The sequence below is a fragment of the Alosa alosa genome, chromosome 12 (genome assembly GCF_017589495.1).
Source record: "Alosa alosa isolate M-15738 ecotype Scorff River chromosome 12, AALO_Geno_1.1, whole genome shotgun sequence".
Lineage (NCBI taxonomy): Eukaryota > Metazoa > Chordata > Actinopteri > Clupeiformes > Clupeidae > Alosa > Alosa alosa.
Genome location: NC_063200.1, coordinates 33,762,288 through 33,780,025, shown reverse-complemented (window position 1 = coordinate 33,780,025; position 17,738 = coordinate 33,762,288). Strand labels below are relative to the sequence as shown.

Here is a 17,738-nt window from a genome sequence, read left to right as displayed (position 1 = left end):
AACCCATAATGGCACTGCACAAAAAGGACCGCTTCGCACTCAAGATCAAACCAACTAGGGAGACAGGGGTGCAACTGTACAAGTCAAAAGCGGGCATTCATCTCTGGTGAAACTCACTGGCTACAGGCTTCAATATTAAGATTAAACATGAAACACAAATAGACCTAACCTAAGACAGACAATTGACAAGACACACAAACAAACATTTAAGCAAGAATATAAAAATAGCAGACTTTCCCGTCACGTGACAAGACCTCCCCGACGGGGCTAACTTGGTATCTGCCGCCGGAGTCAGCCAGGGAATAATCCAAGCAGAGGAGACAATGAAGGTGTGCAGCGTGCTCGGAATCAGTTGCGAACGCGAACAGTCTTTTTGGCACTCGCTAAACCTGAGGCCCTCTCTGTCTCAAGGAAGTATTCAGCCTCCCCCTCCTGATACAGTAATTGTTTGCTCCCCTATTCAACTGTCTTCACTGCCGGCAACACTAGAAGTTGCGAACAGCACCCTCCCCCCGAGTGCCAGCCGCAACCTGTCTCTCTCCATCTCTCGATCGAGCACTTCGCACCTCCCTTTATGCCCTCATGCACAGGTGAACATAATTCCGTAAATCCAAATGTAATCAGTCAATCATTCACTCAATCAGGCTGATCGTTCAGTCCATCATTTCCATTTCTCATCACAATAGTAAGATACCCAAATGGGCTGGGTGCTTGCGTTTCCTTAGGAATCCGCCGTATTGGTTAAATGAATATTAAGTGACTCATAGGCCGAAAATAGGGCACGGGCGGGTAGGCCTAATGGGTCACTTTCCGATATAGAGGTTAACTTACCTAACTAGCAGGCAGGTAAATGGCATTTGTTTTGATGACATTGTGAACATTTTTGACTGATAGCGTAGGCCTAAGGTTACACTGGTGTTCTAAAAAAACGAGATGACGGTCCTCTCTGACTAAAATGCTACGTGTTTTCTGTCAGTGACAGACAAACGTCACCAATATCATGCTGAGCTAAATAACCTAGGCCTATCGCAACTGCGATTTGACAAAAAGATAGTGTTGCAAGGTAGCCTATAACAATGAAAACAGTTATTTAAGTTAGCATTTGACATTTCGCTGTGGCAGTTCTAAGGCTTGGGGTGTCCAAACTGCGGCCCGCCACGCACTAATCCGACCCGCCGAGCATTTATTAGTTTATCATAGATCCAGCCCGCCACGCACTTTAATCCAGGCCGCTCGCTATTTTTTCCAGCAATAGACGACGTTGTGGTTAACTTTAGGCTACTGCAAACTGCTTTACACTCTTCTTAGAGAACGTTTACAATGTCAAAACAGCTTGTTACATCGAGATACATAGTTGCAGCAGATCTAACTACGTTTTGCTACTTAATTTAATTGGGAACGCATTTGAGTGTGCACAAGAGGGTGAGAGCGTGGCAGGAGAGTAGCCTATCTGACAGCTTCGTGGTAATTTCCCACGCTACTTATTGTTTTCACTGAGATCTGTGGCCATGACATCACACCAAACTGACATTGAAATTAAAGACACGTGAAAATAGATTATTGACGGAATGTTTTACAACCCTGTCCGTCAAAACGATGGACAATGAACGTCTAGTGCAACCTCAAAAAATCATAGGACTTGGAGAGACCTTTAGTTCCTTACATCCAACAAAAACATTTTACCTATTTTCATAACTTTGGAACTGTTCAAATGGATGTAATAATATAATGTAAATCATTATTCATTCTCTGTTCACAAATCTAAAACATTTCACTGCCAAATACAAAACCAGAAAACTAAATTATAGTTTATATAGAGTAGATTATTTATCATTCAGTAATGTAGGGTAAAGATCTAGCTACAGTATGTGGTGAATGTCAGGTGATTGTCTAATTTCATTCCAACTTTACAATGATCATGGAGGATAGCCTGGTTAACACCAGACTACTTCTCAAATCTCAATTGCTAACATGTTTTTTTTTCTGGGTTCTCCCAGGCTACATGGAGGATGTTCTGATGAAGAATCTATTGTCTCCATCATTACCATAGCCAATTCAGCCAAGTTCAAATTGAACTGAAAAAATGAACTTCATGATGGTCTATTGCATTAATGTATTAAAAGAATCAAATGTGGTTAAAAGTAACAAGGACTTCATGCTCATATTTCAAATGTAGTGGAGTCAAAAGTACAGTATTTGTCTTTCAAATGTAGTGGAGTAAAAGTCACAAGTTTCCAAAAATATTAATACTCAAGTAAAGCACAGATACTCAAAAATCATACTTAAGTACAGTAATCAAGTAAATGTACTTAGTTACTGTCCACCTCTGACAGAGATGGTCGGCTGAGAAAACAGCTCTGTCCGAGTGGAAATGCCTAGGCTGTATGTAGCCTAAATATAGGTCTACCCAGAGCCATAAAGGTAGAGTTACGTCATTGGAGTTGTCGCAACTCTACCTTAATATGGCTCTGGGTCTACCCATAATATAGCCATTGTTTTTAGGTTACATGGTCTGTATGGTAAAGTTATAACCAGACTTCTAGCAATGCAAAGCAGAACAATCAGCTGGCAATGAATTGGAAGTGACTGCTTTTCAATCCGTAGCCATTTAATGCTTATTCTGGCTATGACAGCCTACAGAAGTGTGTCAAATAATATTAAAGTATAAATAAAATATATTTGAATTGGGCTGTTAAAATATGTTTGCCTATATGATTAGCCTACGAAGGAGGAGAAAAGTAAACGGGCGTAAAGGATTCTTTTGTAGGCCTATCCCTTTAAAGGTCCATAAAAAATATAAAAATTTAAAAAATAAATAAAAAAAATAACTTGTTACTTGAGTAATTTATTATCAAAGTACTTTTTTATACTTTTACTTGAGTAGATTTATCAGATGGGAATATTTACTTACTCAAGTAATTTTTGAAGGGAGTAATTGTACTTCTACATTTGCAGTATTTGGCAATGAATTTTGCTTTCACAGCTGTATTTGGACATTTCAACCATGCATTGCACCTATGCTTGTAGCCTGGTGACCCTCATTTATCAATCAAACGTAAACCAGTACATTTCTAAGCGTAGGAATTATCTTATGATAAGACAGGACTGACATGTGATTTATGAAACATGTGTGTCACTCAAATTCCAATGTAAGAATGAATGGGTGTTGGTAAATGTGGTGGCAAGCATGATTTAAATATTTTGCCCCTATATATTTTCATTTTAGAGGCCTCGCCCCAGGAATTTACATTAAGGTGCATAATATGTTCTACATTTTCTTAACTCCAGACAGACATGGTCCAGCTGAACCAGTTAGTTTTGCTTGTCAAAAAATTTGCGTTCTGTCTGCGAAATAGTCTGTTACACTTAAATCCCCAGACTTTTCCAACTTCCTTTGATGCATCATGTGGGCCTACCCAAATGCATTCATAAAAAATCATACAGTACTTGAAATTTGTTCCTGAAAAAAACAAAAGTCTGGTCTGATAGACTATTTCTTTTTAATGACCATGCCAACTTGCTTATACAAGTTGAGATTTGAGTGTAGCCAATACTCACATTCAGATTGCCAAAGCTTTGTGTGAAAACGACTGCACCTATCCTAAGCCTGTTTTATGTTGCATGTTTGTTTTGTTAATGAGGGTCATGGACTCTATGCAGGACATTTTGGATTTCCTTCCTACTGGGCAATCAACTTCCTGTTTACACTGTACACAGTAGGCTATGACAGAAAATGACAGATTACTAGCCTGTCAGTTTTAATATAGTAGGCTATTTCTTATTGAACAACATAGCTAAAGTTATCTAACCAGTTCAGTAACATCAGTTGCTTGATGAAGGTTAAGAACATTTAAAACACTTTTCCTGTTTGCTGGAAGGAGTGGCAAACAACATTTTCAGTCAGTATACATTACCATGAGACGAGGTCCTGAAGACAATAACTATAGAAAAAAGCAATATTTGCCACTGTCTAACGTAAATAGGAAGTTGATAGCTCCAATTGAAACCAAAATGGAGTTGTGCATAGACCCTATTGTGTTTTAATTTTGTAAACAAATGCTCCATGTATTTATCTGTATTTGTGTAAAATGTATGTATAATTCTGTATCAGGTGCAGCTGAGCAGCACACCTTCAAGTCAGTATGTTATTCGCACTCAGCCCACTAACATGTGCTTGTCAACACTGGAATGTGCAGCCATTACTCTGTCTATTATGGAGAAGGACCCAGCCATCCAAGAGGTGAGTTTTTAGAAACGTAGCAAGAAGGAACAGAGATCATAGAAACTAGAATTTAGTCCATATTACTATTTTAAAGGGGTGATGCTGTAGAATGCAAAACCAAGTTTACCTTGTCATAGTTAAATAACGACAGTTCGGTGGGTAAAATTATGTCCCATTGACACCTCTTTCCTGTGTAAATCTCAAAACGTGAAACTTCCGCTGTAAAACGGGCCAATCTCAACAAAGCTAATAGTTGACTTCAACTCAGGGGCTGTATCTTATTTGGCTCTGGTCTGTACCTTTGTAACGCCCCGGAAATTTGCATACAACAGCAAACTTCCAGCTTCACGCTTCTTAACCAGAAGTTTAATGACGCCGGACTTCAGTAGGCTAGCTGATTTGCAGATAAACATAATTTGTTTGGCTTTTTAATGCTTGGATTTTGTTAATGTAAGCGAGAAATAGACACGGTACATTCTAAAAAAACATTAATTGTACTCCCAAAACACGTCTCAAATGTTGTGTAAGCTATTTGATGTTGGCAATTAGCAAGCTAACTACACTCCACTGTTTTGAATGGACACGTTGTGAATCCAAAAATTTTTATGATAACCTAAGACTAGCAGTGCATTCAAAATAAAACTGTTTTAACAATCGAGTTCTCTGTGAATTTTACACCCTGTGCAGTGGGTAGGGAGTGGGGAATATAGGGTAAGGACCCTTGTGGTCGGAATGTAACCTAAGCCAGAGACTTTCTAATGAGGAGACACAGCACTCAAAAAATCCTCCTTAGAAATGCATGGGGTTAGTTTGTAATGCCAATATGGCCGTTGTCTACACATATCACAACCCTTCCTCGGCAAAACGTTGACATGTGAATACATTGAGCCAATCATATGGTGTGTTGTGAAGACATCGTGCCAATCATGTGTTGTGAACTCGCCGCTGGAGCAAGGTGTCATGAAGCCTTCCTCACGCGCATTTCTGCCGAAGAGGATGCCCGATGAGTGCCCAAAAAGCATTGCTATATGGCCGCCGAGTGGAGGGACTTGCCTAAAAGGACTTTGCCTAAGCTAACATGCTTATTGATACTGCCTGGGGTTAGGCTTGCAGTGCTGTTCCCATAACTGAACCGATTAGCTAACTATGCTAGTTTTCAGAAACTAGCATAGTTAGCTAATATGATTGGCAAAGCTACCCCTGTTGTTGCCAAATGTTACCCCTGTGCCTAAACATGTTGACTAGGGAAGAATCAGAATTACGAGTTTTAATGCTTACTTCTACTGTCAAACCTAGCAAGTAGCAACAGTTATGAAGACGGGGTTAGGAAGACTATCCCTATGTGTTTTAAAGCAAGCGAACGAACGGACAAAATACCATGTACAGTGGGGTCCCAGTTAAGAATTGACACTTCATTCACCATCAAGGTGATTCACGCAGCTGGGTGAAATGTAAGTACAACTGCAGCCGCTTGGGGGCAGCATAGTCCGCTGTGGCGTTCCACGGTCGAACCGGACGGAGCATTCGACAGCAAGGGCTGTGATTGGCCGAGTTTTCAGTGCTGTTTCTCTGTGTTTTTAGCAGCCCCTGCAACATGCTAGTCCACTGTAGCCTATAAGCTTTATACATAATGTTAAACATAGTTTTGGATTCAGTGGCAAGATGTCTTGATTGTACAGTGCCTGTCTCTCAGTAATGTTTTAAAATGAGAGGTTCGTCAGCTGGCAGTAGGCTGCAGTCGGCAGTCATGAGAAGTTCGCTTGCTAACAGAACATAAATATGCTGCCCAGAAACCTCGTGAATAGTTCTGATTTGTTTTACTACACTAACGAGGTTAAATATAGCCTTTGCCTACAGCATCTCCTTAACAGTAATGTTCACAAAATGACAGCATTCATATGACAAAGGAAAACGAATTCGGTCACTCAAGACTGTGCCACAACAACCAGTGTAGGCTACAGTCCTACCCAATAGGCCTACTCGAAGCAGATAGCGTTGGCTGACGGTCGAGTGGGTTAATGCGCGTATTTCCAGAACACGTCTGCAACTTTGAGGCAGTTCTGAGTTCGAATCTAGGCAGGAGCAGAGCCATGTAAAGGCCTAGGCCTTGTTATCATTTTTTGCAAGGTGTTGCTCCTGGCAATACTTGTTTATAAGACGTTTGGTGATTAGTTGATAGCTGTTTTTGGGACATGTTAAACGGGCCTAAAACGACTGTTACGCGCTGTTACAACTGTAGGCTACAATGATTGCAATACAAAAATATGCACGTGTTAGTTTAGATTGACCTTGGTTAGACTTTGCATATGTTATTTCTACATATGGAAAATAAAGTAAATTTTCGACACACGTCTGTTATTAGTTCAATAACAAGTGTTCCTTGTTAAAACATGTGACTAGTGAAACTCAAATGATTTTAGAAATATTTAGCCAAAGCCAAAAAGTGTTAGAGAGAAGGAGAGACGCCGGTGCAGCTCAGATGTCTTCATAATTTTCTTTATTCTTTAGTAAAAGGTGCAGAACATTATTAAACTTTGACTAACGTTTCGATGTTCGTTAGTCAAAAACATCGACACATCGAAACGTTAGTCAAAGTTTAATAATGTTCTGCACCTTTTACTGAAGAATAAAGAAGATTAAAAGACATCTGAGCTGCACCGTATCTCCTCTAAAAATATCTGTCCTGGCCTGGTTGCACCGGTTTGTCGCCAAACGACAGAAGCGGGAGAACCCTCCTTTGTCTACCAAAAGTGTTACTTTGTGCCCCGCTCCCCACTGCTTGTGAAAGAAGGGGGTGGGGGAGGGGGGCTTAACGTGAAAAAGCTTAATGTCCCAAAACGGCAACAAGTCATAATGGTAGGCTACAGGAAGTGGGGGGAGGGTATGGGATGACCAGAGCCGTCTTCGCTGTGCTATTCAGAAAACATCTTCTATTGTCTTTCCAGGCGCACACAGCTCGTTACCATATAGCCTATCGAGTGCCTTAACAGATAGGCTCTGCTCTTGAGTTTGGCCTTACAGCGAACTCAACCCTCTTGCGGTTTGTTAAATAAAGCGATGCAGATTACATTATTTATTTCTGATTAATTGCGTCTTTTGATGTCTTTTGCAACATCTGCTTGTTAGGCTGGGCTACTGTCAATGTCCTGTACAGGTAAATGTTCAACAATTGCTGGTGTAGGCCTACAGGCTATAATCAATTAGGGACTGTTCGTTATTTATTTAAGGGGCTACCGGAGGAGTTTTGGGAGCGTTAGTCAAAAAAAGACGTGACCCTCCCTCGCCAGCAAGAGTTTTTTCCTATGACCCTCCAAAGTGATTGAGAAAAAACGCATGACCCTCCCCAGTCCCAACAATTTATTGATGCCTTCGGTAGGCTACTGGGTCAATTTGGGAGCTTGCATGCTATGACACCTTCCTTGAATGCCTTGAAAAGTACAGTCTAATAAGCTACACCAGCTTGTCTTTAAGAGGGGAAATTGTATAGCCTATAACATTAGCTGAGTCACATATTTGGCCATATGGTGTTTATCATAGGCTACATCACGAAACCAAATAGTGTAACAAAGGCGAACACTTTAACAGGGGAAATGAATTGGGCATGAATCATTGTGCTGAATGGTATTTGTCAATGAGCAGAAACACACACGACATTCAAACTGTTGATAAGATGTGCACTATGGAAACTGTTCTGTAGGCTAACATTGGACAAATAAATTACACTGACTCGCCATATCCTGACTCAAACTCAGCAATGAAATCATAGGCCAGTTTGCAGGTAGCATAACGTATTTTTCAATTCATAGAAGGGAGAGCCCAGTCTCTCCTGTGACATTGAGGTGCGCAAATAGTTCAACTTCGAAAAGCTTCACCCGATGGCAGTCACTGATCACAATTTCAAATTTCGGGAAGCTTCGTTCAATCTTTTTAGGTTTTAAGTGCAGTAGGCCCCCATCTGCCCCCTTTGGAATTATATCTCAAGCCTATTATAAGGTCCAGTGCGTTATGTCCTGGGATTCGGACGTGCTCAAAAAGAAAAGAAAAAACACTTTTTTTTATAGATGGTTATGAGGAGCAATATGAGTCTGAACTCCGTGTCATTCAGACTCAACCCTCTTGTTGCTTTGATATCTTTTTCGTTGTCGTTTGAACATCGGCAAGCAGGCATGTTGCGGTTGCAATTGCAATTTAAGTGAACTTTCTACAGTAGGCCTACAACATGCAACATGCTTGTATAGGCTGGGCTACTGTCTTGTACAGGTAAATGTTCAACAATTGCTGGTGTGCAGGCTATAATCAATTAGCTAAATCATTTGTCCAGCTGTTTAAAAAAATCGTGCTACATTCAAGCGCAAAGGTCCTTTGATATCTTTTTTTTCGTTTGAGCGTTTTGAAACAACAGGCATGCTGCGGTTGCAATGAATGAGGATCATTGGTTTTATCTGCGGATTTATTTTTTGCATTATTTTGAATATGACTCGCTCCAGTCTCAACAGCATGTCTACTTTTTCCACACGCATCTAAGTTCTAACACGCATCCCCTCTCGCTTTCTCTCTTTCCATCCCTGCCCACGGGACTTTCTTAAAGGAGCTGCACCATTTTACAACAATTGCATCTACATTTTCATATTAGTATGTTTCAGAGGTGGAAAGTAACGAAATACATTTACTCACGTTACTGTATGGAGTAGTTTTTCTGTGTATTTTGTATTTTTTAAGTAGTTTATAAAATCTGTATTTTAAATTTTACTTGATTACATTTTGAGTGAAGTATTGTACTTCGCTACATCAAAAATCCCATCCGTTACTTGAGTAAAACAAAAAAGTTAAGACTAACGGAAACGGGAAGGGAGAGAAAAAAATCGACAACGCGTACAAGCTTTAAAAGTGGCGCTTCGGACGTACTTATGCTTTTAAACGAAAGTTTGACTTGGGTACATTCACAAAACACCATAGGATGCATTTTGGCGAGAGTTACGCAGATGAAATGTGTCACTGTTTGCTGACAAGATGCAAGTTTGCTTGTTAAGGGCGTGATGCAGAGAAACTTCTCTATGACGAAACGCCGGTTGTTAGTGATTGGTTCAAAGGAACTCCAATGATTTAAACCTCAAACTGTGCCCTCCCACCCGGAAATAAACATTTGCCTATGGATCTAGGCACAGAATGTCTAATAAGGGGAGACCCTTCTGGTTTCTGAACTGGTTGCAGTTCCTGTTCTGGTTCCATGTGAGGGCGCTCACAAATAAGTGCAGAATAAATGGAGGTCTATGGAGCTCTACTATTGATGCTCATTGAGCTCAATGCAAATCAAACCAGCTAATAGGCTAACTGAAATACACACGATGCCACTCTCTAGGTATGGTGAAGGGTATGTGATTATGTGGGGCTATTTTAATTCCAAAGGCCAAGGGAACTTTATCAAGATGCATAGTATCCTGGATCCATGAAATAACTGGCCTTTAAAAATAAAAATCTGCCTGCCTCTATTGGAATTTAACATAGGGGTGCCAATACTTATGACCCCTTTATTTTAACATTTATTTATTTATGCTACATTATTCATTCACAAAGAAAATTGGTGTCCTTAAAGGTTGGATATTTCCTCATTTTTTACTTAAGGCATTAAGATCAATTTCCAAAAGATGATTTTATATTCCTCTTTTTAGTCAACTTTATTAGAGGTGCCAATAATTCTGGAGGGTACTGTAGATGCAATTATTCAAAATGATTAAAATGCGATTATTTAAAAGGATTTTCCAATATCAGTTAGGGGTAGTTTCACAATCAGGATGTGCGCTTGACATTTTTCACACACAGACCTGTGAACCCCAAAATATGTCATGATATTTCAACATTATACTGTATGTCATTATTAATGGCTAGACTTAGAAGCACCTTGACAACTGAAAAAAATGAATGGTAAAAATACAATTTCTTGAAAAATACCACTTCTACAACTCAAATTAGCAAAAGTAAACTATGGACAGAAAATTTGACCACATCAGGCCCTTTGGTAACATCTTACAAATCCAAAGTGAAAAAAGTTTAGTGCATACATAATGTTAACAGACATAGTTAGTTTTGTAAGTAAAGGTAAAAATTCCATCCAGCAGAAATTCCACATTACTCTTAGAAAGAGCTCAACTGACTGACTCCATTTGGCAGAAGATTTACCTTTGGTATACTTCATACCAAGCAACAACCTCCCAAACATCCTTCCCAGAATCAATTTGAACATCAGAAGCATGTATGATTCTGGGAAATCACCCTAAACTTACCGTCAAACGCTGTACATGAGCACATGAGAATATCAGGGTTCCCACTCTTAAGTCAAATGTAAAATTCCATGACTTTTCCCTGACTCCCTGACGAAAAAAAATAATTGACCTACAATATAATGAATGCTATAATGGTTACCCCTACATGGACCAGGTTGAGTGTTGCAGTAGGGAATCAGCACATTACGATAAAGAAGGGTTTATGCTTGTGTTATTATTGAGCAAACAAGAATATTCAGTGTCGGAGTGAAGTTGTAAATAGCAGAATATAATAGAAGATGTCGTAACAACATAGTTAACGCTCCAGCGGATATAATGTGCAGGAAGGGCCTGTTGTGCACATAGTCTTTTACAATTTTGACAGAACATTTGAAAACTGATAATGAATGTAGGCGACTGCTGTCGTTGCTGCCGTACTATAATATGAATATGGTATACACAACACATTTGTTGTGCATTTGTGTATTCATTGTGTATTTACTGCGTTTGTTTAATGAAGGTATTCCCACAAATTGAATAATTTCTCACATATGTAGTCATTATTATGTTTATGAAAAAAATGATTATTATGTTTGTAGGAGGCAGCAGTTGCAGGAAGTTATTACATTTGTGGGTGTAAGGTGTGCATGTCTGTGGATGAATCAGTAAATCAAAAATATTTGAGAGATTTCAATTGAAAATCTTATAAATTATTAATCACTTTTTGTCTATGTACTCTAGGTTCTACTGAAGCCCTTAAGAGCCTTGTGCTCATTCCAGCTGCAACATGGTGCTCAGGTTCACCATAGCAAAGAACACCTGCTAAAGTGTGGCCTGTATGACAAACCACTGCCCAAAAACAAGCGCAAGATGAAAAGAATTCAGAAACTTATTACCAATCAGAAGATCTGAGACATACTATAACCAGATCGAATGATAAGAACACAGATTTGACAGTCCAGAATTCATCACCCGGAATGTCTGTACATCATCGAACAGATGCCACCAAAGAGAACAATCAACATGCAACAAATCAAATTGAGTGTTTATGTAATGGGGAAAGTATGCTCAGTACTTTTAAGCTGGCCCAGAAGAGCATTAACATAATGCACCTGTTACAGTTGAAAAATTGGGGAGAGGTAGTAGGTTAAGTTAAATGTTGTATGGCCGACACTTGCCTCCAGATTATGTAAAGCTTTACACTTTACAAATTGTCTATCTCTCTTAAAATATATAGGATGTTGTCTGTCATTGTTTTCTCGAAGTTTAAAATCTCTTTTCTTTTGATGAGTAAAGGAAAAGGGTCATTTTATTTTTGTCATTCAGTATCTGTGTGATGTATAGAAAAAACAGGAAATGGGCCTATTGAGTGTTTGGTCCCTAATACCCAGAGTTGTATACATTATCTTCGTCAGATATCATCATTGTTTTGTGTTTATATATTAGTGGTTTGCCATTTGATGTGCAAAGTTAGGGTGTGTAACAGTATAATGCATTGCGTTTTCTATTGTTCTTATTGGTATTATTACATGCAAAGCACCCTCAGTATAGCAAGTAACTTTTTATTCATCTCACAAGTAAGACATTTTATTTTTACCCCATTGCATAGAAGAAAATGTCTCCTTGAAGTGTAAATTGACATGTTGTTAATTGTCCTTGCCTTTCAGTGGTGTAGGGCGTTCTCCCCGTAAACATTTGTACAACAGCTGCATTAAATTTAATTTGCAAGATGTATCTATGTCCTTATTGCTGCATCAAAATGGTGTCATAATTTTTGTATTTGAGTGAGGTCAGTAACATAATGGCAAACGTGACATTTGGGTATCATAAGTTAATGCACGTTATGGGTTATGGTTAAGTTGTCCTGATTCCCTCCCATGTGCATGCAACAAAGACAGCTTGCTTTTATCTTTCTGTTTGATCCCTGCCTGATGGGAGAACGACTAAATTGGAAGGGGCATGTTACAGCAAAGTTTGGAAAGGACGAGGTGTTTCTACAGCTCCAGCCAGAGGAAGAACGAGCGGTTACCTGCCATATCCAGTGTGGGCATTGCTGTTTGCCATGTGAACTAGCACAGTTGCTGCAGGGTAGCATGACTATTTTAAAGTTCTATGTTTGTAAGACATACACTGGGCTGGGCAAATAAGGCATGTTCACTTTAGCACTAGTTTGAACTAGTGATGTTAATCACTGTTGAACCTACACAAGAGACCCACCACACAAGCGCAACTATCGCTTATGTCACTTCAACAGAGAGCTAGCTCGCTACTCCCTCCTGTGCAATTGAAACTCTCCTAAACGCACATCTCTCGGTTATTGGTTGGAACACTTTATTTTGCCTGTGGTTGCCAACACTTGTTGGCAGCAATTGTTTGAAATACAACTGAGGCCCACTACCAGGGCTTGCGATTCTGTATCTCAAAGTAGATCAATATAGAATGAAATATGAGTACTTTAGACCATTATTTGTATGCTCATGCGTTTTGTTACCCAAAATGCTTACTGTGTGGCAACCTCAGTGTAGAAGCATAATCCTGGTCTCAAATGAAAGGTAACACTTTGAGGTTTCTCGGAGCCTAGGCTGCCTACAGAGACTCGGTTTTTTGACGGCCTGCTTATGGGGAAGGCAGCTAGCGGATCGTTAGGAAAGACTACATGAATGTGATCATTTATGTTTGGGCCTGAAATCGCTAATCACGAAATACAACCTCCTTTCGTGCCCGTGCCGAACATTCCATTTTTGGTGCTGGATGACCTTACACAAAAAAAATATTTCTTGAGTATAATACATACCATCAATGGGATATACATACCATTGTAATCAGAAGGATCAGTTCTATGAAATGATGTAAAATACATATGGTAATGTTGATATAGTAATGAACAGTCTTTGAAAATCCACTTCAAATGTATACCGAAATTTCATTCACAAAAAAAAATATTTTCATCATATTTCTCTACAAGATAGAGAAATATATAGAGTGTATGACATGTTCAACAAGTTGTGGGCTATTTAACAAAAAAAGACAGAATTGGAGTATCATTAACCTTTCAAAAGTTATGATAAATTTAGTGATCAGTGTAAAAAAATGCAGGAAACAGGATTTAGAATGTTGTTGACAGAATTCACATTCTCTTTCTCACCAACAACTAATAATGTCAGACACAATGTTTTAGATTTATTTGGTCCATAAGAATAAACCATTTACTTGTATATAAGCAAATGTTACAGTCAATAAGAATGATAAAAAAAAAAACATGTACCTTACCAGTAATACAGGAAGTAAGTATACTGTATATTGATTAAGATCATTTCGGAATAGAGACATAAAATACATTTGATTCAACAGACACAACTTCCTTATATAAATCAGTATAATGAATGAATTGAAATGTATATCAAAATTATATACATATATAAAATGTATTATTATTTAAGAAAAGCTAGGAATAAAATCTACTTCAACATCACTCAAAAATCAATGTGTTCTAAACATTTGAAAGGGGATTTCATAGAACAAGCCCCGCTGTATAGGCGTACACACAAACTCACACCCACACACGCACACACACAGAGGAGGATAGGGAAAGGTGGGGTGGGGAACCTGAAGGTTGAACAAAGAAGACCTATGACTCATTACGAAACGCATCCCCTTCTCCAGAATGCCAAATCTGACAGCAATTTTGTTTACCAAAAAAATAAAGTCACCTACCGCTACATTCCGGGCCATACAAGCTACTTTAGTTTCAGTTTTTCTTTCTGTCTCACGAAAGGAGCACACACACCTGAGAAAGACTCCAGATGTCAGTTTCTTGGTTCTGAATGTAGGCTAACAACTGAAGTAGGCCTAGCCTGGTGCCCTCTTCCTCTGTCATGCTTTTGACAATGAGCAGCAGGAACAAATTGAACCCACTCTAAGAAATGGCCGTAGGCCTACTTTACAGTACAGCACAGCAAAATCTATTCAAATTGCAGTCCGAGGGATATTGTCCATAAAACGTTGTTAAACTTAGCCTATAGGCTAGGATAGGCCTACATAATCACATATTTGGAGATGATTTGAAGTGGGCTCATATGCTTCCATAACATATTGATATAAGAAAGAGAAAATGTGGTAAGGCCAGCCTATGGCATTTCTCATATCTCGCAGATAATTGGTAGGCCCCTAGTCCTGTTTTGCAGATGGTTATTACGCATAACAGTTTAAGCAACAATAGCAATAGCTTGTCACTAATAACGACACAAATAGACTAATGAATGTTCATTTAATGAAGTTTCAACATGTAGAGTTTTCCTACATGTATTCATGTTCCAACACAAGCCTACATGTCACAAGCCAACCATCATGTTCCAACAGAATAAGTACATGTTGCTGTTGTAGGTTCATGTAGGTATATGTAGGCTGCTTATAAAAAGGCAATTATTCTGATACATGTAAGTAAGGCGGGTGGTATGACGTTCGGTTGGTCGATCGGTTGGTTGATCAGATGGACGATCGGAAGGTTTTAGGCACGATTCCCGCGCCATAGTAGGAAGAATATCCCACTTGCAAGTTCGGTGTATCCTACCCGCCGACCTTCAGTCTCACAAAGTCTCAGACATCGCAAGAAGCAGGATCAGTTTACATCCTGCATCCCGAGCACAGAGGCAGGCTAACGCAACGCTAGCGATTGTTGCAAACGTACGTGTGTATAATGGCAGAGCCGGCGAATAAGCAGCGAAAACCCTTGACGGAAGATGCAAAGAAAAGGAAAAGAGCTTCAGACCGAGCGAGGGCTCGCACACGTATCGACACGTACAGGCGGTAGCGGGAGCTTCGTAGAGAAAAAGCATCAGGCTTGCCGGTGTTACATGGCAACTGGCTCCCATGTTAATGGTGCATTCAGGGCACTTCGGAATGACAAGGACCGCCCCCATGGCTACTTTGTTTTTCCGACAGCAAGTGTTCATGTGCTTTGCCGTCGGAATGTGTGACAAACACGGATGCCACAACAAAGGTTAAAACATACACTCACTAATCCTAAACAAACAACTGTATTTACTTAAAATATAGTGTAAGACGCTCGTGAAAAAGATATGCAGCTTTCAAGTGACAAAAACGGCAAATTCCCAAGTTCACATTAAAACGGTTGGACATGAAAGGCCACATGGACTACAAACGAACTACAACATGACAACTAAAGTGATGACGAGCCCCTAACTGGGCAACTCTGTTAGCAAAATCTAGCCCCAGTTTCCGACCTCTGACTCGCACATTACGTGACGTGAATGACGCGGAATGATGGTGTTTTCACTCGGAGAAAGGTTTTTCCGAAGCCCATGAACGCTAGGTAACTGGCTGCGTTGATGACGTTTCATGATTAGTGACGAGTCTTTGACAGATGTGGCCGCTTGCAGATTTGTCACTTTCTGATATACTAGAGACGCACACAAATATGCATGACATGTTTAAAAGTCAAAATTGTATGTAGTACTACATGCACTGGACCATGAATATGCCACCCAAAAAACAAACACCTAAATAAATAAACTTCACGTGGGTATCGATCCACGAATAAATTGACCTGTTTGCTTGGTAATCAGACGTCTATCCACTTGCGCCACGAACCAGCTGACGGCACTCACAGAAATTGACTTCAGTTCTATGATTAAAAGAAGTCAGCTAACGTTATTATAATTGTAACAAGTTAACATAGCTGTTCATGTTATCTGGCTACCATGTTATCATGCTACCGTTGCCCAAGCCATTTACTGTAGTAGGCCTTCAAAGTATCATGGTTAAGTTTTACAAACGTTTCACTGAGGTTAGGCTGTGGTCACCCCTACCTGAAGTGTCTGTAGAGGCACATGAACATGAACGTCAGCAAATAAATCAAATAAAAATGTGTTGCCTAATTTTGTATCCTTTTGTCCAGCCTATTCTTTAAATAATTCAGTTCATGAAACACAGGCATTGAAACACACATAGCAATGGGCAGGAGAAGTCTATAACGTGTCCATATTTTACACAAAATTTGCGCACAGGGAGAGTCAAAACTCATAGGCTTTTTAGTACAGCGGCTAAGGCCAGATTTTTACCTGAATCGTTCAGTTTTTGCAGAAAGCACAAAACTTGGTACAGGTATAGTACTACCCCTAGTGATCAAAAATTGAAATGGACCCCAACACATAGCGCCCCCTGGTGGCCCCTATCTTGACTTCAAATATGGCCACCAAAATATGCCCTTTTTTTTCTACATTCATAATGCTATGCTGCTTTTAACACATAATATGACATGTCTACAGCCATCTTTCAGCATTATGAAATACATAATGAGACAGTCATGCATAATTAAAATGGCAGACATGTTAGATTTTAAGTAGCCATACATTCTGACACTGAGTCAAAAACTGGGGTGCATTTGGGCTATGTGTGAAGTTTTGACTGTGTGATTAAACCCTGCACTTGCCTGGGCTCAATCCTTCTAATTTGCCCCCTAGAGGCTGGCATGCTAGCAAGGAGGCTAAAACCCTTAGATGCTAGCGTCTGTCAAGTCTCTTAAAAAAAACTGCCTTTGAAAAAAAAAAAAAAAAAAAAATGCTGCCTTTTGGGAAATTAGCTATTTCGTCTTCTATCCTAGAGTTAGATAAAGTAGTACATGCACCCAGTCATAGTTAGATAAATTAGTACATAACCGAGTCCAACACATCCTCCTGTTAGCCTAATTCAATTGAGGTGGGTGGGGCCAATTAGCATATGCTAAAGTTTTTTTTAAGGCTTATAGTGATTGTTTGAAAAGGTCTATTTTGTTTTATTGTAGTTTAATATTTTGCATCCCATAAAATGATTATGCCTGTCAATGAAGCTAATTTATATATGTAATACCTTATGAGTTTAGCTCCCTCCTGACACATTAGGGCTCATGCTAGTCAGTGAACTAGCACTTTTAGGACACTTGCTAGTGCGTTCAGCGCCAAGTCTGGTGGAAACACCAAAAGCTTAAGACAGGTAAAGTTGAGTATCGTCCGCATAGCAGTGATAATCAAATTCATGGGAGCGAATGGTCTCACCCAAGGAAGTGTGTAAATAGAGAAAAGTAGGGTCCCTAATACTGATCCCTGATCAGTGGTGGAATGTAACGAAGTACAAATACTTTGTTACTGTACTTAAGTAAATATTCCACGTATTTGTACTTTACTTAAGTAGAATTTATAGTGCATACTTTTGACTTTTACTTCGTTACATTTTACAGCAATTATCTGTACTTTTACTCC

At 39.4% G+C, this 17,738-nt stretch overlaps 1 protein-coding gene across 2 annotated transcripts in view; it reads left to right on the top strand.

Annotated features, from left to right (window-relative positions):
- dtwd2 (DTW domain containing 2) overlaps positions 1–12,214 on the top strand; it is a 60,287-nt gene extending 48,073 nt beyond the window's left edge. For both annotated transcript variants that reach the window (XM_048258543.1, XM_048258544.1), the window contains 2 exons: positions 4,112–4,240; positions 11,224–12,214. In XM_048258543.1, coding sequence (XP_048114500.1) covers positions 4,112–4,240; positions 11,224–11,394 — 300 coding nt within the window. In that variant the 3' untranslated portion in view covers positions 11,395–12,214. The remainder of the gene's footprint in view (positions 1–4,111; positions 4,241–11,223) is intronic.
- Positions 12,215–17,738: the final 5,524 nt, after the last annotated feature.